This window comes from Fibroporia radiculosa (genome assembly GCF_000313525.1).
Source record: "Fibroporia radiculosa TFFH 294 genomic supercontigs, scaffold798, whole genome shotgun sequence".
NCBI lineage: Eukaryota > Fungi > Basidiomycota > Agaricomycetes > Polyporales > Fibroporiaceae > Fibroporia > Fibroporia radiculosa.
This window is the reverse complement of record NW_012133241.1, coordinates 1-23264: the sequence shown is the minus strand read 5'-3', so window position 1 is coordinate 23264 and position 23264 is coordinate 1. Positions and strand designations below refer to the sequence as shown.

The following is a 23264-nucleotide window of genomic DNA, read 5'->3' as shown; positions in this document are numbered from 1 at the left end:
GACACAGGATTCAGGAGGGGTTCACTATGCAGATTATTCCGGAGAAATTAGAATAGAGGCATGTATGTTCTTCACATAGTCATGGTGAGTTATTATGTCAATCGGACATGGCGATCACCCACCCGAGGCCACTCTTGGTCGAGATGTAGTCCTCAAAACACACTCGCGAGGCATTCGAGTCGCTCTCGTATTTTTCATTCGTACGAAAATCACACAATGGTATCATAATTGTATTTTGTATCATACGTGATTTATTGGGATTTTTAGAGGGGGAGGAGCAGCTGTAAGTTCAGTAATTGCACTACTGTTGCGATTGCATTACTGGTGCAATGATAGTATACGTTTCACATTCATAGTCAGAGTTTACCTTGTGAGCTGCCAGTGAAATCTAGTTCTTCTCAAAGACGGCGGGAAAAGTGAGCCCTAAACGAACTGGAACAGAAATTGAACTTGAGGATGGTATGCAGAATGTTAGCAACGTACTCGAGCAGCCTCCAACTCGGATACGTCAGATTTGCCTCCGAGTTTTGCGGCCTCGGGCTGACTGATCAAACTGATATCCCTGCCGAGCTCTTGCACCTGTGTCCAAAACTCCTTATTACCTGGCTGCTCGTTAACACACGCATCTCGCAGATCTCGCAAGAAGCTGAACAGCATAGCACATGTAAGTAAGAACCGTTAACCAATCAGCCATGTAACTCACGCATTCCATGCATCAATCTCGTCTTCCTCTAGCGTCACCTTTCTCAACTCCTGCATGCATTGGAGCATCTCCTCCGTTCGTCTCGACGCGAATGGTCGTAGCAGAACCTCTTTGATGACCACTCCAAGATCCTCTACCGCTTTGGTCACTACGTCACCTTGTGCAATGTTCTGCTTGAAGTCCTCAAGTGGATATGTCGAACCAATGATTCTACCAGGAGCAAGACCTGACCCAGATTCTGTGTCTTGATCCGGACCTGGCGTCGGCAGCATAGCCGGCGTCTTGTCGAGCAATAGCTCCTCTTCATCTTCTGTTTCACTTTCGGTCTCGCTGTCATCCACGTTGATTTTCTTATCTTTGACATGTGTCTGCCGATCGTGCCCGGTGTGTTGGGTAGTAGCTAGAACCTGGGAAGCAGCCTGAGCCTGAGTCTGAGCCTGCTTGTGTTGGGGAAATTTGTCCAAGAGAATAGTATCGTCGTCGTCATCTCGAGCACGGACGTGTCCATCTTTTCTTACTCTGACAACTTTCCTTGGAACTAGAGAATCTTCATGATAGGGTGATGTTGTACATTGAAGACTCAACTCACCTTCTTTCACTTTGAATACCCGCTTGCACTCATCAATTGCATCATGAGCCCGTTTCAGCACACGTCGTGGTGGGTCGAAATATTTGGTGAGTTCAGGATGAGTGGGAGGGAGCGGATGTGTATTGAGGTCGGGGACGACGGCCGCATGAAACTGGGCTTGCTTGACGCGATGTATAGAAGGATTGTACGACAGTCTGGTATCGAACCACGGTGTCCGATTGCTGTAATCGAGAGGTGACATCAGCCCTATATTAAGAACCAAATTGCGAGACGTACCCTTCATCGTCTTTCTCGCCTGCCTCCATCAAGTCCATGGCATCCACGAAGCGTTCCATAGCATCCATTTGGTCTTCTGTGGGTAGGTAAGGATGAGTAGCAATAATCTCGCCCTTCTTGTTTATTAACATATCCAGGGACGGGAACGCGAAGTTGCGAACGTCGTCTGCAAACGGCATCTTCGCAATCGATAAGCTCTCCGGAGTCGTGTACGCATAGAATAACCTGCACACCTGGACCCACAACAAACAATCGACTTTCTCAAACATTGTCGGTACCAGTACGCCCATCTTCGGGTCCGCACCGTCCCGAGCAATCCATCGAGCGATCGCAAAAGCACCCTTCTCATACATGGCTTGCACGACAGCACTTAGTGCAACCTGTTGCAGCGGCTGGACCGGGTCAGCCCAGACGTACGTCACTTCAGACATGGCGTACTCGCGGCGGAACCTTTTCTCTGGGAAAAATCCACAAATCTCTATGCCCTTGCGTGTCGGGAGCCGCGGAAATTGGCCATCTGGACAAGGCGCGTAGGATGACCCATACTTGAATCCGCGTACGAGCTGTTCTTTCTCGACCTTTTCTATAGTCTTGGACTTGGTGCCACTGTCGTCGTCTTGATCACCATCCATGCTAGCATTGTCGTCCATCTCGCCTTCCTGGTCGATATAGTATTCAGTACGCATGCGAAGCTGGGCATATATTGCCTTCGCCTCCTCGTCTTCGTTGACACGCATATCATGTTGACCCTCTGCACTCTCGCGCTTGGCAAATTTCTTCCAGCTTTTAGGTCGAGTAACTGCAGTGCATTTGCTCGCCTTTACCACGATCTCAACTGCTTCTTCTGGGCATACATCAACATCACCTATCCGAAGGACATTTCCCATCAGCGTCGACTTAGTTTGTTTGATATCTGGACGCGCGAGCTCTCGTAGCGCGAAATTACAATTTCCCACAACTCCATTTTGTAACTTCTCCACAAACGTATGATAAAAGGACTCGTTGGCACGCTAAACCTGGTTAGCTACTTTTGTCGCACTCCTCAAATAAACACATACCTTGAACTTAGTTTTACCCTCCTCGTGAAATGGAAGCTCGTCATCATCGAAGTCGATACCTCTACCATGGGGTGAGTAAATCATCAGTAACAAGAACGGAGGATAAGCGCACATGATCGTTAGGCTAATATCAAGTAAATTCATCTTCTTAACGATAGCTTCCCAATCTTCGATCTCAATGGGATTTTCGCCATCCGTGAGGAGAACCACCTTACGAGTCCATGTTTTCTTCGAGGACAAATATTGATGTTGTGTTTCGATCCCCACGATTAGTGCGTCGATGGCTGAAGGCGCGTTAATAAGAATGTAAGGCAGAGCAACACTACAACATCAGCATCGAAGTAAATTACACATAACTTACGGTCTCCTATAGTCTCTGAAGGTTGCAAAGTAGCTAACTTCGCAAGTGTACCAGCGTTTGGTTGCGCTATTGGTATGAACTCCAAGACATTTTCGTACCCGCCATTTTTCTTGTTGATGATGTTTTCAGTGTCTGGTAGAAGTATGAGAGGTTTAAACCACAGTTTGCAGGATGATAAAACGTGCCTTCCGAGCCAAAGAGTATCACACCACACTGGTCGGTCTTCCTGCCATTATATATCTGCAGCGGCTCGTGAGTCACAGTATAGACAAGAAATCGCATCCCACACCATTTCCTGAATTTTGAGCATTACAAACTGTAAGGACCATTCCAAATTTGTCATCTTCATTGGATCTAGCCCCCCACTCCTTGCCCCTGGAAGCCTGACACGCCTGGTCTTCCCCATGGAAGGCGAGACGTCGACAAGAAACATCGTCACCGTGAACTGTCTGCATATCAGTAATCACATAAACGTGGAGAGTAGGTCACTTGCCCCTGCTCTTTCGGCTGGCATTTTGACCAGGTCGTGGTAGGAGACTACGCGACTTGGAGTTGGACGGCCTGTGGCGCGTCGCGCGACCGAGACGCGTCTAATCACGTGGAGATGATTGAGTCATGTCTAAATATGGGGAGGCGGTGGCTTTGTAAGCGGCTGCGAGGAACTCCTTTGTGTTGACGCTGCAGACTCGGTTCACGAGATCTGCGCGACCTTGTAAACAATTTCAAGCGACGCGCGACCGGGCATCGCGTTATCCAGCCCAAGGCTATGGCCGCGCCGAATATCGCCAATCCTCAATTTCCCCAACTCGCTCAAGCTCTGCCTCATCTCAACGGCAGGCAACCCACTTTCACCAACCGCGACCGTCTCCAGTCCATCATCCGAGTATGTCTCTAAGTCTGGTATCGGGTTCCACGATCTCACATAACATGTCTTCTCCAGCGTGTGCAAATACTTCGCGAGCAAGGTTTTACTCCAGAGTCGTCACCCGAACTTTCCAAGCTCTATCAAGTTCTCTCTGCGGTTAGTCAGCAACAACAATGCAAGTATTGGTTTCTTCACTGTATCGACTTCATGCCAATTTGATGAGGCCGACTCTACTGGACGTTTGTATACGATAATTCATCCCAGAGAGTCACTTTTCTCATGGAATTCATGTTTTCTGGGACGGATAACATGATGCAGCAGAGTTCGTTCATTGTGCTCCCTTGCTCTCGACTTGCGTTTTCTTGCGTTTTCTGCTACTTCTCAATGTGCGCGACTTGGTTTACTGACATTCGCATTATAGCTGCAGGAAATGTTGAACACCCACAACAATCCCTCCTCAATGGCCACTCATCGACGACTCCCGTCATCAACGGAACGCCCGTGCCCAACGGTAGTCCCCTCACCAATGGACCTATTCCTCCCCAGCCGTTTCCCTCAGCGCCTCAAACACCGGTTTCGTTTACTCCAGAGCAGTACGATGCTCTCCGCGCCCAGATCAAGGCGTTCAAGATGCTGATGTACAATAAACCTATACCGGAATCTCTCCAGCAAGCGATGCGGGTGCCCAATCAGGCTGTGCCCGAGTTAGAGAAAATGCTGCAGGGACAGGATGTCAACGCTCGCATAGTCGACGGTGCCGTCAAGATGCACAAGAGCGTTAGCGGAAGCTCAGCGGGTGCAGGAGAGCAGACGCAAGGAGAAGCCGATGAATCTGTGAAGGTGGAGGATGTAGATATGGCTGACCTACCGAAAGGGCCCTTTTTCGAGGAGGACAAGAAATCGGGGATCCATCCGTACAACGCATACATGCACCCCCTCGATCACTTAAAGGTAGACGATGCGACCACTCCGAATGCGTATGCCACTCGATTACAGCGACTGTTGATTCCATCGGTAATGCCTGCAGGCTTAGACCCGCACCAAGTCATCGCAGAGCGCAATAGATATGTTGACGCTCGGATTGCGCAACGGATACGCGAACTCGAGCAACTACCTGCGACGATGGGTGAAGGCGGAATGGGAAACGTTTTAGACGATATCGCGAAGGACGATATAGAGAATTCTGCCGAAGAGGTTTCACTCCAAGCCCTGGCTCACCCCAGTCCCAACGCTCACGGCAAGCTGCGTGCGATTATCGAGCTGAAATCGCTGCGGGTGTTGGACAAGCAGAGACAGATGCGTGCGCTCGTTGCAGAGCGGCTAACACACGGCTCGTTGCTACCACTCAATAGGGCAGACTTCCGTCGGCTACGCAAACCGACCATTCGAGATGCACGTATGACAGAGCAGTTGGAGCGCAAACAACGCGTGGATCGCGAGCGGCGGGCGAAGCAGAAGCATGTCGAACAGCTCGGTATCATCTGTGCACACGGACGTGAAGTCGTCGCTGTAAACCGCTTCGCACAGGACCGCATTGCCCGGCTGGGCAAGGCCGTGTTATCGTTCCATGCCCATACCGAAAAGGAAGAACAGAAGCGCATAGAGCGTATCTCAAAAGAGCGTCTCAAGGCTCTTAAGGCTGACGATGAGGAGGCGTACATGAAGCTGATTGATACAGCTAAGGATACGCGTATCACCCATCTACTCCGACAGACCGACGCATACCTTGATTCGTTGGCGCAAGCAGTAATGGAGCAGCAGCGTGATGACTCGATGCATGATGGTCCTAGCTTACAGTTTGATGTTGAGGAAGGTCCAACGAGTGAGGAGACGTTCGGTGCTCAGAAATTCGAGGGGGAGCAAGACGACAAGGGCAAAACGGATTACTATGCGGTCGCTCACAAGATCAAGGAGAAGATCACGAGACAGCCAAGCTTGCTTGTCGGTGGTACTCTGAAGGACTATCAGATCAAGGGTCTACAGTGGATGGTCAGTTTGTACAACAACAAGCTGAACGGCATCCTTGCAGACGAGATGGTGCGCACATGCAATTCATGTTGCTGGGCGCAGTAGCGGTGCTCATATATCTTTCAGGGTCTCGGGAAGACGATTCAAACTATCTCCCTCATCACATTTCTTATAGAATCGAAGAAACAGCGCGGCCCGTATTTAGTTATTGTTCCGCTATCCACAATGACCAACTGGTCTGGCGAGTTCGCGAAGTGGGCGCCTGGCGTGAAGATGATTTCTTACAAAGGTAATCCCACTCAGCGCAAGGTCTTGCAAAGCGACATTCGTCAAGGTAATTTCCAAGTTCTACTTACAACATACGAATACATCATCAAGGATCGCCCTCACCTCGCTCGTCTTCGATGGGTGCACATGATCATTGGTGCGTGTTGTTCGGCGACAAGCGCATTGAATGACACTGAGCGGCATCATTAGATGAGGGCCATCGTATGAAGAATACCCAGAGCAAGCTTGCACAGACGCTCACGCAACACTACCACTCGCGCTACCGGCTTATTCTCACAGGAACTCCCTTGCAGAACAACCTTCCGGAATTGTGGGCCCTGCTTAATTTTGTTCTACCCAAAATCTTCAATTCTGTCAAGTCTTTTGACGAATGGTTCAACACGCCGTTCGCAAACTCGGGTACTGGAGACAAGATCGAGCTGAACGAAGAAGAAGCACTACTCATTATTCGTCGTCTGCACAAGGTGCTCCGGCCTTTCCTGCTTCGCCGTCTCAAGAAGGATGTCGAGTCCGAGCTGCCGGACAAGGTCGAGAAGGTCATTAAGATTCGCATGAGCGCATTGCAATCGCAGCTTTACAAACAGATGAAGAAATACAAGATGATTGCGGACGGCAAAGACTCCAAGGGGTAAGTGAATTCTTTTAGATCTGATTATGTATCTCATTTCGATACTACGTAGGAAATCGGGTGGAGTCAAGGGCCTCAGCAACGAGTTGATGCAGTTGCGGAAGATTTGCCAGCATCCGTTCCTATTCGAGAGCGTCGAGGATAAGATCAACCCCGCCGGTATCATCGATGATAAGATCATTCGGTCGTCGGGAAAGATCGAGCTACTATCGCGGATTCTACCCAAGTTCTTCGCGACCGATCATAGAGTCAGTTCTCATACTCTTTTTCGGATCTGTGACCTGACTTGTTTTATAGGTCCTTATCTTCTTCCAAATGACCAAGGTCATGGATATTATGGAAGATTTTCTCAAGATGATGGGCTGGAAGTACCTTCGGCTTGATGGTGGCACCAAGACAGAAGACCGCGCTGGTCACGTCGCGCAGTTCAATGCACCGAATTCTGATATCAGGGTCTTTATCCTGTCCACGCGGGCCGGTGGCCTTGGACTTAACTTGCAGACGGCCGATACAGTCATTATGTACGTGATTCCCTTGAGTAATCGTGTTGTATGTAATTCGATTGACGCGTTGTATTTATCGGCGATGATTAGCTTTGACAGCGATTGGTATGTTAACATCTTGTTTTTTCAAAACTTCGGACTAGTATTCATAATATGTATCAAGGAATCCTCATGCTGATCTTCAGGCTCAAGACCGTGCTCATCGTATTGGTCAGACTAAGGTGGTTCGGATTTTGCGATTCATTACCGAAAAGAGCGTGGAGGAGGCTATGTTCGCTCGCGCCCGCTACAAGTTAGACATCGATGACAAAGTTATTCAGGCGGGTCGTTTCGATAATAAGTCTACTCAAGAGGAGCAAGAGGAGTTCCTGGTATGCACATCTCATTCAATCCAATACTATGCAATCGTCATATTGACGAGTCCCCAATTCACAGCGTTCCATTCTGGAGGCTGATCAGGAGGAAGAGAATGAAGAAGCTGGTGACATGAACGATGAAGAAATTAACGAGATAATCTCCCGTTCTGATGAAGAAGAGAGAATATTCCGCGATATCGACATCCAGCGTGATCGTGAAGCCCAGGAAGCATGGAAGGCTGCCGGACACCGAGGCAAACCGCCGCTGCCCCTCATGCAACTCGAGGAACTCCCTGATTGCTATCGAACGGACGAACCGTTTGAGAACAAGGACGAGTTTGATGAGGTTGAGGGCAGGGGTCATCGCCGCAGAGCGATCGTCAATTATACCGACGGCCTTAGCGACGACCAGTGGGCGATGGTAAGTAGTTCCTTAGTGGCTCAACAAACCCCACTCATACCCTCTGGACAGGCTTTGGAGGACGGCGAGGATTTGCAAGAGCTTGCGGAGCGGCAACGAGAGAGGAACACACGACGCGGCAGGAATCTTGATTCTCTGGACTCACCAGCACCGGAAATAGAAACACCACGCGGACGCAAAGCTAAGAAGGGCAAAGGTAGAACAGCTGTAGACCAGGATACGACGCCGGCCAATGGCAAGAGGAAACGCGGTGCGAAAGCTATGTCAGTGACGCCGTCGATACAAGGAGATGACGATGAGGAGCGTGATACGGCAAGTCTATGTATTCTCGTATGCTGTGCCGTTCTGACCCGTGATGTGGTACTACCAGAAACGCCGGAAGACCAAAGGATCGGAAATACCCCCTCCTATCCGAGAGAAGATGAAGAAGGCGTTCAACGAGATCTATAGAGCTGTCCTCGCTTGCGAAGATGAACACGGTCGAAAGCGCTGTGAACTTTTCAGAGAAGTACCGGATAAGAGGGTGTGTGAACGCGTAAATATCTGATTTTTGACCTCCGCTCATTGCCCTTTGCTCTGCAGGAATACCCCGATTACTATCAGCTTATCAGTAAACCTATTGCTCTTTCCACTCTCCGCAAGCGGCTGCAGAGTAACTATTACAAGAATGTCTTGGATTTCCGGGAAGACTGGAGGCTCATGTTCAACAATGCCCGCACATACAACCAGGAAGGGTCTTGGGTGTATGTGGACGCAGAGGAGATGGAAAAGGTGTTCAATGCAGCCTATGACCGCCTCATCGCTGGAAGCTCTTTGCCTGGTGCACCACCTGCGCTTCCAGCGCCATCAGGTACCTACGATAGTGCGCTGACTCCAGTGGAGGACGAGAGGATACCGGCCAAAGTGAAAGGCGGTCGGAAGCAAATCCTCAGTGACGATGAGTACCTGACAAACCCCAGTGATGACGAGTGATGTCTTTCTTATCATACACCCACTAGTTGTAGTTACACCTGTATTCTATATTGTATTTCTAAATGTGTTGGCTGTCGAACTGGATCATCGTGGCTTTTGACTGTTCATTGTTGCAGCGGGGTCTAATACAGAATAAACGTTTTGATATAATGCCAACATCCTCTACTCTATTTCCTCCCCCACCACCCTCCAAGCAAGCTGCTCAACCCACTCCGGGTGGATGCGGACGGATCGGGAGTTGGCGCACGCTCAATCTCTTCTACCTTTGCTCTTGCAGTAGTCTTCTTCTCGAAAGCTGAGGCTACGGGTACCTGCGCTGCGGGAGTGATTTGAGGCACTACAGGCTTCTTGCCAGCCCGCTCCCGTAAACGATCCATGTCAATCTCCACGTAGTTTAACGCGATGTCAAAAAAGAGGGGTTTCTTGTGGGCTTTGTTGTCCGTACCGACCGAGCCACCGTTGAATGCAAACCAATCTTTCTTGTAGTCAAGACTATCCGCAGAAATATCAGATTCGAGCTTATCGATATCAGATTCTATGAGTGGATAGAAGAGACGGGTGCCCAAAGCAATGGGGTCGTTGCCGCTGATGAGACCCAAGATCGACCGAGCTTCGCGGATGTGCACGTTGGCGTGTTGCGTAAGTGTCAGTGCCTCTGCGTAACGCTTTTGAGGCCCATAACAAAGGGCGAGGTAGCGGCACCTTATCAATCAAAACCGTAAATCTAACATTTGGACCAAGACACCAGGTATGTGCTCACCTTCGAGCCTTGGTGAAGGACAATCTGGTCTCAACGGCGGAGGCAAGATCAGGGCTCTCGTCTACAACAGTAAGCGTCCGCATTTGGTCGAGACTCTGGATGATCGTATCGAGAAGCTTGACTACAGCTGGGAAAAGCCTAGCATCCACTCGTTCCTTGTGCGGCTTCGACGACCCTGTGCCCTGGCTAGCACTGAGATGGTGATGAGCCTGCGATTGATGCAAAAGGGTGGATATTAGAAGAAGATCGCGCTGAATGCGATATGACAGGAGCTGATAAACGACAAATGCATGGACGAATTGAATGTCGCGCGTCCCAGCCGTTGTACTTGCGGCACTTCCGCCACTCAACTAGGAATATATAAGACAAGTACGCATCACAGCGATAGGAGAAGACTGACCTCGTGCACCTCCACTAACTTACGCGCGACATCCTCCGCGTCACTCAGCGCAAGAAGGACCGCATCGAACGCCGCGACGCCGCGCTTCGACCGAGCGCCTTTGCCCAACTTGCTCTTCTTTCTTTCACCCACATCCCCCCGCTTCTCGCGAAGCTCCTCCGGAATTTCTGCATTCTTGAGCCGCTTCTCCGCATCTTGTACCCGTAGCAGCACGTCTACTAGCTCTGGATTCCGTACAGGCACAACCTCGTCCTCCCACATCAATGTGTCCAACTTCTGGCGCTCCTGCCCTAATCCCGTCTCCTTCCCGAGATTTTTGATCAATGCATCGCATCCTTCGACGAGCCCATTTTGATGCTTCGGCGCTACGTCGGCCACGATGGCGTCGATATCGTATGCATTGGCTCGGCGGAGCTCGTGGGCGCAGTGTCGTATTTCGGGGCCAATTTCATCAGAAAAAGTAGTCGCGAGAGCTTGATCACGGCTAGTAGTGGCCTTACTGGCGAGCTCATCAAGTAGTTTACGTGCGACACTGAGTTGAATAAGCGCGTCTTCGTACTCGTAACGATGTCGTAGGAGACGGCCATTGACGATCAGAGTATAGACAGTGGCTTGTACGAGGCTCTCTGCGGAGAGACGTGATGAGGCATAGAGGGCCTGGCAGTGAGAAAGAAGCTCTGTAGACCAGTTAACCGCGCGGCGGAGACGACTCGTAGCATGCCGCCTCAGCGCAGACGGAGTGTTATCGTGCCCTTTAATGCCGGCTTTCGAATTTACCGCCAGTTGTGTAGACTGTAAAGAAAGCTCTTGCGAATAGACCCACGCCCTCTCTGCCTCAAAAAGAAGTAGCTGCAAACTGCGCTCATTTGGGACTCAGAATTTAGTTCGAGCCAGATTTATACTCGCTATGCTTACTGTCCATCCTTAATGTTTTCCAGTTTGAGAGGCGGTAGTTTCTTGAATTCCCGTCCCTTCCCGTGTGTCATTTTGAGCGACGACCGCAGACGGTGTGTCCGGTTTGCACAGTGCTTCCTACAGTATGGTAAGAACAAACGAGTGGATGGAGCAACTCGTTCCCCCACCTGTATCGCTCATAGTCGTTGTATCGAAGCCCGTACGCGTTGCGTTGCTCGTTTGTGAGCAAAAGAGCTGTGTTCTACTTCGTATCTGTATGAAGCGACGATGGAGTCAGGCACACTCACCCTGGAAGCCAATCTTCATGTCTGCAGGTGTCTGCGCCATGGAAAAATTAGGTTGCCCTGGAATATATTCGAGCCAAATGGAATGTGCTGGGCGATGGTGGAAGTCCCCAGGAGAGACGCGATCGTCTGTCAAACGCGTCTCCGAATCCGCGTCGGACCTGCGCTGCTGTGTTCCATACAAAGTCTTTACTCTTTGACCTCACCCAGATATATTCACCTGCCTTCGAGATACCAACGCAAAAATGGCGACTGAGACTCTAGAGCCTACATTGCAGAACGTGCTAGACCAAAAGTCGCTCAAGTGGATATTCTGCGGCACGTCTCATTGAAATTGCTATTCACCCTTGTGCTCACAATTCAACGCTACGTTCAGGTGGTAAGGGTGGTGTCGGTGAGTATGATAATTTCAGTACAAAGTGCTAGCATGCGATAGATATATGTGTGACAGGCAAGACTACGACGTCTTGTTCACTCGCAATCCAGCTTGCAACATGTCGAGAATCAGTGCTTCTAATTGTACGTGCTACTATCTATTCTCATGTGGACATGAAAACTATATTCTGCGCTGCTCTAGTCTACTGATCCGGCACACAACCTGTCCGATGCGTTTGGTCAAAAGTTCTCCAAAGAAGCGACCAAGGTGAACGGGTTCGACAACCTATTCGCGATGGAAATCGACCCGACAAGTGCTATCCAGGAGATGGTCGAGCAATGTACGTGGCCCTTTCGCGGGTTGTGACCGCATGTCGCTTGAGCACGCCCTCCTCACAGCGGATTCAAATGGAATGATGGGGAGCATGATGCAGGACCTGGCGTTCGCCATCCCGGGTGTAGACGAGGCAATGAGTTTTGCGGAGATCATGAAGTGCGTTTTCCTCTTGCCAAGAATTCTCATCGTGTTAATTTGCTCAATCTTACGCCACGCCCAGACACGTAAAGTCAATGGAATACTCCGTGATTGTTTTCGACACTGCACCAACGGGTCACACCTTGCGCTTCCTGTCCTTCCCTACCGTACTCGAGAAAGCCCTCGGCAAGCTTAGCGCACTCAGCGGCCGGATTGGGCCCATGATCAACCAGGTGCGTGGGATCTAGAAGTGCTGATACCGCGGACCACGACTGAATCGTTACCGCAGATGACGAGTCTGATGGGAGGGCAGGCTGACGCACCAGAGGACATGTTCGCCAAGCTCGAATCAATGCGTGCGGTCATCACGGAAGTGAACACGCAGTTCAAAGACCCGGTGAGCGCTCCGCTGCCCCTCCTCCGTGCTTCATAACCCACCGTCCCCACCTGCGCACCCGTGCTACCCTTCACCCTGACTCGTCTTGGATTCTGATCCCCGTCCGTCTGATCCGCAGGAAAAGACGACATTCGTGTGCGTTTGCATCTCCGAGTTCCTCTCGCTCTACGAGACGGAGCGCCTCGTGCAGGAGCTGACGGCGTACGAGATCGACACACACAACATTGTCGTGAACCAGCTGCTTTTCCCCAAGGAGCGTGAGTCCCCCGCACCTAGTCCATCCCACCGCACCAGTACCTGCTCACACGCCCCCCAGACTCGAACTGCGACCACTGCCGCGTGCGGCATAACATGCAGCAGAAATACCTGAACGAGGCGCACGAGCTCTACGACGAGTTTTTCCACATCGTGCAGCTACCGCTCCTCACTGAGGAGGTGCGCGGCCCGCAGAAGCTGACCGAGTTCAGCAAGATGCTCGTGCAGCCTCACGTTCCCGATCTCGATTGACCGGCCTTCTCTCGCGGTTCCCCGCGCACGCCCTCGCGCGCAGACGCAGCATCCCCGAACCACCCATTCTTAGAGCCATGACCGTAACGATCCCGGACCTGATCGCCCGCTGCGCCCTGGCCGAGCGCGGAAAGCTTCTTCTGTAATAATATACATTGATTCTGACGATCGTGTGGAGTAGCGTGTAGTAATATACTGCGGCACGTCTCTACATCTGATGTTCCGGTGAACGACTCCGACAGAGACATCAAGTAGACACGGTGGGTGGGTAGCGAGTAATCGCAGCGTAGCTAGCTAGCCGGCGAAGCATCCGCATGAGAGTATTAGGACGGCAGAAACAGCGCTGCTGGACACACAACAACTAATGGACCAAATGAGGAGACAGACGTAAAAAGGATGTTACTTAATACACAAAACCAGACCAGTGATTCAACCAAAACACTAGGAAGCAGGGGCGGGTGCGTCCAATACCACGACATCGACAACAGCAAGCGACGATAACTTGGGATGTCCGTCCGCCCGTGCATGTATGCTCCACTCCCCTCTCTACGCCACCTGGCTGACACAGGGAGACCGTTCCATCATATCCGGTTAGATCAACGCGACAGAGAGCAGGACCAAGGCGCGTCACCGATACCGACCCGGCCGGGCATGCCATCGCGGAGTGCATGGCATCGGGCCGTGGGATGAGGGTAGCGTGCAGGCCTACTGCTTCGCCTGCTGTTGGCGTTTTGCCGCGAGCGTCTCGATGATATGGTGCACGCCCTGCGGCTCGAGCACGACCTTTGTGCCGTCACACCGCGCCTTGCTCGTAAACTCTGAACACAACTCGTTGATATCTAGATCCTGCTTGAAATGAGCAGCGTGAGCACACAAGTGTGATTGGCAAGGTATGCAACGATAACTGACTTTGAATTGTGGATTGCTGGTGATGCTTCGCCATGCAGTAAGCACCTCCACATTCTTATCGCTCTTCTCCGTAGGCGGGAAAGAGCTACCTTTACACATAATCATTGCACCACCCGTCTCGTCTGCGACAGCCTTGCGCAGAAACGGTGTAATGGGCATCTCGCATGAGGCAAATGACGAGGCACCTTGGGTGACGATGTGCTTGGCTAGCTCCTCTTTCGTCTTCGGACAATTTTCATGCTCGTTCGACCCGGGTGTCGCGTCTGCCGACGACGAGGGCGACGATGAGGACGGTGAGCGGAAGCTCGCATGTGATACGGGACTGATTGAACTGGGAGGACTCTTGAGCAGCGCGTTGAAATCAACACCATTCTGGTTACCGAGGAAATTTCCGCCAAATAATTGGTCTAAACCGTTCGATTCCGGTGGCGACCATTGATCAAATGGAGACATGTCAAAACTATTGAAGTAATTTGAACCTTGTGAATGGCTGTTACTGTGCGCGGATGCAGCAGGAGAATCATATGGAGATGGCTCGGCGAAGGACATAAACATGGGATTAGCGGCAATGGTCTTGTATTGATGGGGCTGTCCAAAGCCGTACTCCACGTTCATCGCATTGTCCGCCGTCGAAGGCTCGTCTGCCATGTTAAGTGAGTTAGGGTCAAATGCTATCAACGAGTTGAAATTAAGAGCAGGATGTGGCTGTGGTGGCGACAATGGCGATCGACTGGGGCCAGCACCAGGTGAAGCGAAGTTGAACGAAGAACTGAATGAGCTTGATGCTGGACTGCCATTTGCCAGGTTTGGAGCATTGTCTCGGGGGACTGAGAAGGTGAAGGCCGCCTGCTTCAGCATCATGTTTTCGTTCTGGAGACGGGACAACAGATCACGGAGATTTTCATTCTCAGATTCGGTCATTTGGTTCTTGGCTTCGAGGGCAGCGACCTTGTCCTCCAGCTACATACACAGCGTCAACCGGATACGATGGCCACAGACTGAACACACGCACGTCTTTGACATGCTTCTCTTTGCGCTCACGGAAAGCTCGTTGAGCGGCTCGATTCTGCTCCTTGCGCTTGAGAAGGCGCGTCTCGTCCTTGTATCACAGTGAGGACCGTGTCGACAACAATCAGTAGGAGCAGATACGCACTTGGGACGGATTGCCTGTTGACTTGCGGCGCGAACTGGTTACCTTTTTGTTTCCATTGGCATTGGCTGCACCAACGCTACCTAGAAACCAAAATGGTAGGTATCGGCCGAAGGATCAACAAGCCCCGGTGAAGACATGACGTACCACTAGTGTGTTGGCTCTTGTGCGTCGGCTCATCGCCGATGCTCTCGCTGCTGGCCTTGCGCTTGAGACCCAACTCTTCACCGTCTGCGGTTGTCGAGGTCGAACCACTAAAGACTCCTGATTGCCGCCGGGATGGGCTGCGGTCATTGTTCATGCTGGGCGGGCTGGGGCTGCTATCGCTGGAGGGAGGGGTGGGGTTGGGTATCGGGATACGTGTGAGGGTTTGAGGGTCGACGACGTCGGGAACACCGTCGAACCCGCCCATATTGATGTTAACATTGCCTACGGAGGTGGGAAATTGTTTCTCGAGGAAAGCAAGGAAATCGTCGTCGGGAAGGGCGGAAAATGCATTTGGCTGCTGGGAGAGATCCCAGTATTGCTGAACGCCGCCGAAGGGATCCATGATCTTGAGGCTGGCTGCGGCGATTGCGTCAGGCGTAGAAATGAGAGTCTGACCTAAGCCCTGAGTGAGCACGGACGGAACTGTGCTGGGCCGGGTGTGGCAGTGAGACGGAACTTGGCTGTGGCGGAGTGAGCGTGCGCAGCGAGAGCGACGGTCCGTTCGGGGGCGAGGGGGGCGAGGGGGGCGACGAGGGGGACGGGGCGAACGACGACGGGCTTGGGAGGGAGAGGAGAACGGAGGGAGACTGAGAGGAGAGAGCGGAGAGTGCCGTGGGATGCGCAAGCCCGCTCGGCCTCCGCCCAGCCGCCATCGAGTCGGAGCTGAATCCGTCGCTCTGATCTGCTGACCAACCCACTCCCAGCCACTTCTCCCGCCTGCACGCTGCTCGCGACGCTTCCGAGCCCACGAATGACTCGTCCGCCTACGCGCTCCCCGTCCGGCGCTGTCCTCGCCCCTCATTTCAACCCCCCGTGGTTTCCCCGGCCTGTCCCCACTGTTTCTGTGGGCCGCTGTAGCCATCCGACCACCTCCGAACATCGCCCAGCGGCTGAGCCGGCACCGTCCCATGATCCATCCTCGCACGTTCTTCCTCTTGAGGTCTCAGCGCCCAGGGACTTTGTCCTCTCTGTCGGCGCCGCTTAGGATCAGAAATGCGAGAACCAGTGTATTGCTACCACCTGTGAACGTGATGGGCCAGAATGCCAGCCAGATAAGTTCACTTCATCCCATGCATTCAGCCACCAGTCTGCCCATCGAACCTTCCGCCTTCACTGCACGGCCAGAGCGCAGGCGGCCTGTGCTCGACCACTCTGCCAATTGATATCGAACCGTATTGATCTCGTTGGGGACCACATCACAGCTGCATGTCAACTCAGGCTTACTTCGACGATACGCAGCTCGGTTACGTTCGGCATCGTTGCGTATCCCTCTGCACACGTATGCGTCTGGACCAGCGATAGGCTGCAATGCCGCATTGCGGCGCTCTCCTCCAGATCCTCCAAGGCGGCGGCGGGTGTACTCCGCGCGCCGCGCCCGTGGGGCCGCCTCGCATGTATTGCCGTTCCCAGGTCCGTTCCACTCTTCGGGAAGTTTTGCCATTGCACGCGCACGAGTGACGCCGCAGGTTCCTTTGCACGAACAGGAGCCAAAGTGCGTAGGTCCTCCAACCAGTGCTCCAGGCTCCAGCGCAGCCCCTGCCTGGCCCCTTGTCCATCCGGCGGCGTCTTGGCGTCTGTTTTACACCGAAGCCCCGTCCGTTCTACTAGCGGCGTCTATCTGGTTCCCGAGACCCATGAATGTGATTTGATCTACCGGTCTTGATAGGGTAGAACTCGAATCCCAACCACTTCTCAAAATTTTTGATAATTCAGCCTTCCATTCATCCAGCCTTGCGTCGTGCGATGTGCGGCGTGTGGCGCGTTCGAATTCCTTGAGCAATTTGACCAAGCGGTGTTTGGATTCTCTAACGCGTCGAGTTGTCGCCAGGTCCTCACTGGCGCCTGAGCTAAACCCCTCCTGTCTGGCTTTGGTGGTCAAGAGCCGGTATCTCATACGATATGATCGGTTTCGACAAATCGCGGTGCCTCGTGTTTCAACGTTCAACGCCCAGGCTGGGTGTATGGAGTTATGCTAATTAGCTGGTAATCGTGGGTTCGCCACGTGCAAACTCGTCAAGCCTAGGGGTGACAGTTTAAGTCAAGCCTAAATGTCAAGTTGGATTCTGTTCAGTTTCAGGAGGCGGGGCCCCGACATGGTTAGTGACAGGAGGTCGGTGGGTGGGCCAGTCCGTGTCCTCCCGCCTCTTGTCTCGCCCGATGTGTGCTTCTTCCGATGGGGATCGGAACGATAACCCGGGTACGCGTCCTAAGCCCTTGTCCGCAATTTTATGCAAGATTGCATCGTGCGCATGCACACCCGGCCCGACCCCATCTGTCTCAGTTTTCGCGAGTGTCCAGTATTCCACCGCACTCAGTACGCTGTCCAGCACCCACCTTCCCGAAAACCCCTCGTCTATCTTTCCGCATCCGTGCAATCCCTATAGCGCGCTCCGATTCCGAGACTCTCGGGCATCTTGACCCTCCATCGCACTCCGCCTGAGACCCCAAGGCATCACGATGGCCGAAATTGCCAAGCGTACAGATTTATCTGATAGACGGGGGATCCGCCAGGGCAGGGCGCGTCGCATCGTGCCTTGAAGCGCACTCATGATGCGCTCTGCGCGGCGACCCCGCGCAGACCCGTTCCCGCCGCGCACTCCGGCACGCTGCCAAGCGACAGTCGGCCAGTAGTTGCGCTACCCCCGCCGCGTCGGCGGGCATCCAAGCGCAGGCTTGGCTACGACGTCCAAATTTAGTGAGACAGGAGCGCGGCGCGGCGTCGCATCTTAATTCCCTCCGAGTGGAGTCCGTCCTGCTCGGAGACCTGGCGGTGGCTTGTGTCGCGGCTAGCTATACGCTTGGTAAGCCGCGATCGACTTTTCCTGAAAGGCCTGACCGGGCGCGCTGCGTTTCGAGTTTATGCCGCAGCGTTCGGAGTGCTTGCGGCGCGGACGGGGAAGAATAAGATAGCAGTGGGTGAGCACGTCGAAAAGCCATTCCAGGCGTTAATCAAACGCGAACTGGCAGTGGTTTTATCGCCCAGGTTGCTGCCGTTTGGTCTCGTTCCCAGAGGTGTCGAAGACACTGCCGCTCTCATTCTCCCTTCAGCCCAATTTGTTTTGGCGGAGGCTCACCTTGCTGCTCTCGTTGTCCCCGATGATCCCTTGCTCATTTAAATATCCACCAGGCTCATCCTGATGAATGATCGGAGGAGCAGGCAGGGCCGTTGTCGGATCAGGTGGGCGCGAATTAATTGGATTATTTTGCTTACCCCTCCAGAAGCGTCTACCGAATTGTTATCCAACTAAATGTCTCGCTGCGAAATAATCAGGTCGGCGAGACATTTGAGCCTATTCCCCTTCGTATTTGTCTCACCGTACATATTGTGCATTCAGGAGGGATTACACCACTAGCCTGATACTTGCGACTGACCGGCAGACACGGTGAAGTCGGAATCAAATGAGACGAGTCAGAGTCTCACATATTGTGTCATCTGCCTTCAGGATTTCTTTAGCTCAATATAGAGAATGTACCAAACGTGCCCGCATTGTTTAATCTTCTGCTACAGGATCTATTCGATGGCTTCAAATATAACTGCAGATGAGCAATTACAAATACTACAGTTTCAAAAAATTCGGACTTGACATGATCCATTCAAGCGCTCCACGGTCACCGATGCATTTACAAGGGGGATAGCTGTTCTTGCAGTGCTTCTGGTGGTGTGCTACTGCAGTCTTGATAAGTCTCGCGCTGGCGCCAAAACCTCCGGAGTGGCGCTAAGCTATATCAGGAGCGCTCGTTGGGCGTTTATCGCACTGATGGGGTAGTGGTAACCTGGGTCGTTGCCATCTGGTCGTCTCGACCCGCCGCGGGTTCGATTCCCGCTCAGTGCATCGTGCGTTCAATCGATTTTTTCATCTTCCGTCGAACGCCGAGTTTGGTCTTTCTATCACATTAATTGATATGATGCATTGTGGCATGTCTAGGTGGAAGCTGCGCCAACATATTTTTCTCGGTGTCCATCATTCCATGGATTGGTTAGTTACCAGGATAGCTTGCTCGGAGGCTTAACCTAGCCAGCGGCCACCACATAAAGCTAGTCTGTAATATCATGACAGGACTACTGGCCCAGGATGTGCTCCACTTACGAGTCCGTGCGCATGCTCCTGTATGCCCGAAGGTTGTAGTATTAGTGTGGTGGGTCATTGACATTGAGCGCGCGCGTACGTCCACCAGTCTATATTTATCGACGGCAGTCTTCCGAGGTGCGATGTACATATTGAGATATGGCCAGTCGCAAGGAAGATAGTGAAGAGAATGGCGTGCAGGGATCCGGTGAAGCACCGAGAGAAGGAAGAAAAGTAATGAGTGTTCCAATAATATACACGAGTAGCCACCGAGTATGCAACAAAGATTATGCGGGACTATAAGTTAAAAGATATAATGCGTCTGTAAAGGTATGCTTGCATGCAGGCTTGCGACGGGAGTATGATGTATATCACTATATGGTTGAAAGAGCGGCGGGGCCTGGCCACAGATACGGTGAAGGGCGAAGCACTTCGGCTCACTGTGTACGTCAAGATTCAGGCGTCCAGAGCGTGCTGCCAGACGAAGGGAGACTCACGTAATACTCGATCTCGAGCTGCCGTTCCACGTTCGTGGGAGCGGTCAGCCTGGCGACAGCGAGGTAGAAGATAAGACACGCACGAAGAGGAAGGCCACCTTGCGTGGCCAGAGGATGTTCATGCCGACGGGGTTGAACACCCGTGTGTTGATATCGTCTATCAGGTGCTCGAGCCGCTGCATTTCCTGTCGCACGCGGAGCGGGGCGTGAGATTGGACCTCCACGTCGCGGCAGCGGAGGAAGAGAAGAGTAGACACACCTTCTCGTAGTGCGACGTGAAGACAGCGCGCGAGAGTTGCAGTGAGAAGAAAGCAAGCGTATTCTCCGCGAACGAGTGTGGCACGCTATGTGCAGAGAGAAGCACCTCGTTGATGGCATTGATCGTCTCAAGAAATTGTGTTGGGTTGACCTAGGAAGCACAATTGGGTTAGTAAATAGACAGCGGGAGATATTCCCAACGCAGGAGGGATCAATGAAAGTGTACACACCCTGCCTTCTATTTCCAGAGGGTAGACAGGTGCAAACTGCGGCAGCTCACCGCCAGAATAGTCCCTCTCAATTCGGACGATCTCCCGTGGATGGTGTACGCCAATTTGGCCGACTGGTGGTGTCCCGAATGCTGCGTCCCGTGGTGGCGGGCCAAAGTAATACGATGAATAAGGTATAAGCGGCCGAGAGCGTCTGAGGAATTGGGGTGAGGATGCGTCGAGCAGATAATGAAAGGGGACGTACAGAGGCTTTGAGCTGGAGAACTCTTGTGCGACTCGCGTGTTGGACGAGCCGTACAGGTCGGGCTGCCTGTCTGGTGGCGGACCTATTTGCTCCCACAGCGGGGGGGACGGAGACCGGAGCGGGTGTTCCTGCGTGCCCTGGGAGCGAGACGGCTGGCCCGAACCAAATAATGAACGCACTACATGGTCCGCAGATGGCGAGGATGCCTTGGAGTTGGAGGTGACTGACCCGAGGTCATCCTCGGCCCAGGACGTACGGAGGTTTGTGATGTCGTCCTCGTCGTCCTCGTGCGTATGTGCGTGTGCTGAGCTCATGTTGCCCTCTTGCGTCCCCGGAGGACTGGGCCTGGCACTGCTGTCGACGTTAAGCGGGGTCAGCGGAGGACTCGGAGGCAGCATGTCGGGCGGGGTGACTCGCAGACCCATCATTGCCATTTTCTGTGCAAGCTCAGAACCCTCTCCTGGGAACGACACACGGGTCCCTGCACCGTCACTGCAGCCTTCACCGCTGCCCCCCGTGGCGACTGTCTCTTCCGCTGGATCTGCGTCAAGCTCTCGTGGGTGCGCTTCTAGGGACCCCGCATGTGATGAGGCCGAGGGTGATCGTTGTGGTGTGGCCATGTTCTGAGAAAGCGGGCAGTGCGCAGGCGCCAGATGTCCAGATTGAAAACACTCGACTTCGATGCAAAGCTGATTCGAGAGATGAAGAACTGCAGAGGCGTCAAGAGCAACAAAACATCGAGTTCGTAGGTACGAAACGGTCTTCAGGCTCCAGCCTTGCGAACCGGGGACACTGGCGCCGCGGAGACGAATTGCCTGGCTGACGCAATTTCAAGCAATTTCAACACCACAACCTCTTGCCTCTCCCCTTCCATGCGGCACCATCTCCATCCTGCATTAACATCCTGGCTTGTATCCACACTCACTCAGCAATTTTCTCAGCGAATGAATATGTAGACCCGCCCCAAGTTCCTCCACCGTGGACGGAGATTTGAATCTTCCCTGCACTAATCCTTGCGGCCGACTGTATGAATAGACCATCCTGTGTCTCACACGCTCTGAAGGCACCAAAACCGCACTCGCAGCCTGGCAGCTGTCTCCCAGTGGCCTATACATTACTCAGTCCACCCATCCCGCCCAGTTTGGGCACTCGGGGATGCCGGAGAGTCGAAGTGATGCAGATTGGAGCTTGTGCGGCGGGCTGTTGTACTTATTGCGAGTAAGTAAATCAGTGCACAAATTTACAGATGGCCGTCTCTCGCAGCTCGCTGTACAAGGAAGCCTTGTTGATGATCCGTGCGGAAAGTGGTTTCATGGTTCCACGGTATTACAATGAAGGTGCGTCCGCCACCGACGGACTGGAGTGCTTACACTTTCAGTGACAGATATCACCCTTCAAATCCATCTATCTCCTGCGGTCTGTCGCGAACCATCATCCTAAATGTCAATTGCAGGCATCGACCTATCACATATCCGAGATACGAGGCTAGAAGTCATCAACTCGCCCTTGATTTCCGCTTTCTTGTAATCTGGTGCAGGTCGTCTCCTCGATCTGTCTCATTCAAAAATTCATTGTTATTGTGCCTTGATACTGTTATGGCCATCCCCGCTAGCTGTTGTAGACATGGATTGCGAAGTTCGCCACATGCTTCCATCCTCGCCTGCACAGCCCGGATATTGCCTATCCACCCTTCGTCGATACGAAGCTAATACATCGACGCAAGTTCCCATCCCCGTCTTTATGAGCCCGGCACATCACACGCTCTGACCACACTTCGAACCCACCAGCTACTGATATATGACAGCCATGCCCACTCCTAGAAGCCCGCTATCGCCAAACGCCCGAAATTATATTCGGCCCATTGCAGCTGCTCGCCCTGCCCTGGGGCACGAGTTGTGCGTTACGACACATAGGCTACGGGATCTATATGCAAATGACGCCGTCCTGTCTTAATGTCGTTCATCCCTCGTTGATCTGGACCCACTGCGCCGGCTCGATTCCTGATCCCTGCGCCCATCCAACAGTTTGTTGTTCAGCCGCGATCGTTACCACTTTATGGGCTCGCTGTCATTGCCCTGATATCACCGCGTCCGTCCGAGTCGGACGTACCCTGCACCTAGACTAGGCGTATCAGTCCCAGTTGCCCAGCACACGAGGCAGTGTGCACACGAACCAGACGCACCAGCTCTCATTCGCGAAGGCATCCCGCAAAAAGAGACGACCGATGCACCGGCTCGCCCCTCGTGCCCCCACCCCAGCATTCCGGTCTGATCCCATCCCGTCACACGTCCTTGCAAATGGGCCCCCACCAAGGGTCCCCCGCACCATCAAATCCAAATTTTCAATTTCCCTCCGTTCCCATACCTCCTGGGGCCGGCGAGCTGCGTCACGCCCGCAGCACCAGCGTGTCCGGTATCTCAGCCTCAGGGCCCAGCGGATCCTGCTGCCTCCGCCCGGAAGCCCGCGACTCCACCCCGCGCTATGCGCGCAGGCGGTCCTATTCCCCATGGCGCCCAGCTGCGTCGCGCACGCCGCCGGCTATTCTGCCCACCGGGGTCGCGCGCGGAGCTCGCACCGCTGACAGCATGCGGTGGGGCGGGC

The 23264-nt window shown here is 53.0% G+C and overlaps 6 protein-coding genes across 6 annotated transcripts; 2 read left to right on the top strand and 4 right to left on the bottom strand.

The window, feature by feature from the left end:
- Positions 1-423: 423 nt before the first annotated feature.
- FIBRA_01660 (uncharacterized protein) lies at positions 424-3420 on the bottom strand (the record flags this gene model as incomplete). Its single annotated transcript, XM_012323533.1, has 10 exons — positions 424-432; positions 484-646; positions 704-1241; positions 1293-1513; positions 1569-2578; positions 2627-2687; positions 2739-2910; positions 2988-3119; positions 3149-3227; positions 3277-3420. 10 exons carry the CDS (start codon positions 3418-3420, stop codon positions 424-426), a joined length of 2529 nt encoding a protein of 842 aa, XP_012178923.1.
- Positions 3421-3602: 182 nt separating this feature from the next.
- On the top strand, positions 3603-8988 carry FIBRA_01659 (uncharacterized protein; the record flags this gene model as incomplete). Its single annotated transcript, XM_012323532.1, has 14 exons — positions 3603-3631; positions 3672-3870; positions 3928-4012; positions 4274-5889; positions 5947-6244; positions 6298-6736; positions 6789-6984; positions 7034-7257; positions 7330-7344; positions 7403-7610; positions 7675-8016; positions 8068-8346; positions 8387-8539; positions 8599-8988. 14 exons carry the CDS (start codon positions 3603-3605, stop codon positions 8986-8988), a joined length of 4473 nt encoding a protein of 1490 aa, XP_012178922.1.
- A 167-nt stretch (positions 8989-9155) lies between these two features.
- Positions 9156-11134, bottom strand: FIBRA_01658 (uncharacterized protein; the record flags this gene model as incomplete). Its single annotated transcript, XM_012323531.1, has 4 exons — positions 9156-9690; positions 9749-10098; positions 10149-11004; positions 11064-11134. The coding sequence occupies 4 exons, from the start codon at positions 11132-11134 to the stop codon at positions 9156-9158; spliced, it is 1812 nt and encodes a 603-aa protein (XP_012178921.1).
- Positions 11135-11187: 53 nt separating this feature from the next.
- Positions 11188-13101, top strand: FIBRA_01657 (uncharacterized protein; the record flags this gene model as incomplete). The annotated part of the gene is made up of 9 exons (XM_012323530.1): positions 11188-11284; positions 11724-11741; positions 11799-11866; positions 11925-12063; positions 12122-12215; positions 12280-12430; positions 12487-12594; positions 12713-12851; positions 12911-13101. 9 exons carry the CDS (start codon positions 11188-11190, stop codon positions 13099-13101), a joined length of 1005 nt encoding a protein of 334 aa, XP_012178920.1.
- Positions 13102-13806: 705 nt separating this feature from the next.
- FIBRA_01656 (uncharacterized protein) lies at positions 13807-16020 on the bottom strand (the record flags this gene model as incomplete). Its single annotated transcript, XM_012323529.1, has 6 exons — positions 13807-13947; positions 14011-14970; positions 15023-15109; positions 15164-15243; positions 15308-15763; positions 15825-16020. 6 exons carry the CDS (start codon positions 16018-16020, stop codon positions 13807-13809), a joined length of 1920 nt encoding a protein of 639 aa, XP_012178919.1.
- Positions 16021-19883: 3863 nt separating this feature from the next.
- FIBRA_01655 (uncharacterized protein) lies at positions 19884-21283 on the bottom strand (the record flags this gene model as incomplete). Its single annotated transcript, XM_012323528.1, has 5 exons — positions 19884-19949; positions 20015-20116; positions 20191-20340; positions 20420-20612; positions 20664-21283. The coding sequence occupies 5 exons, from the start codon at positions 21281-21283 to the stop codon at positions 19884-19886; spliced, it is 1131 nt and encodes a 376-aa protein (XP_012178918.1).
- Positions 21284-23264: the final 1981 nt, after the last annotated feature.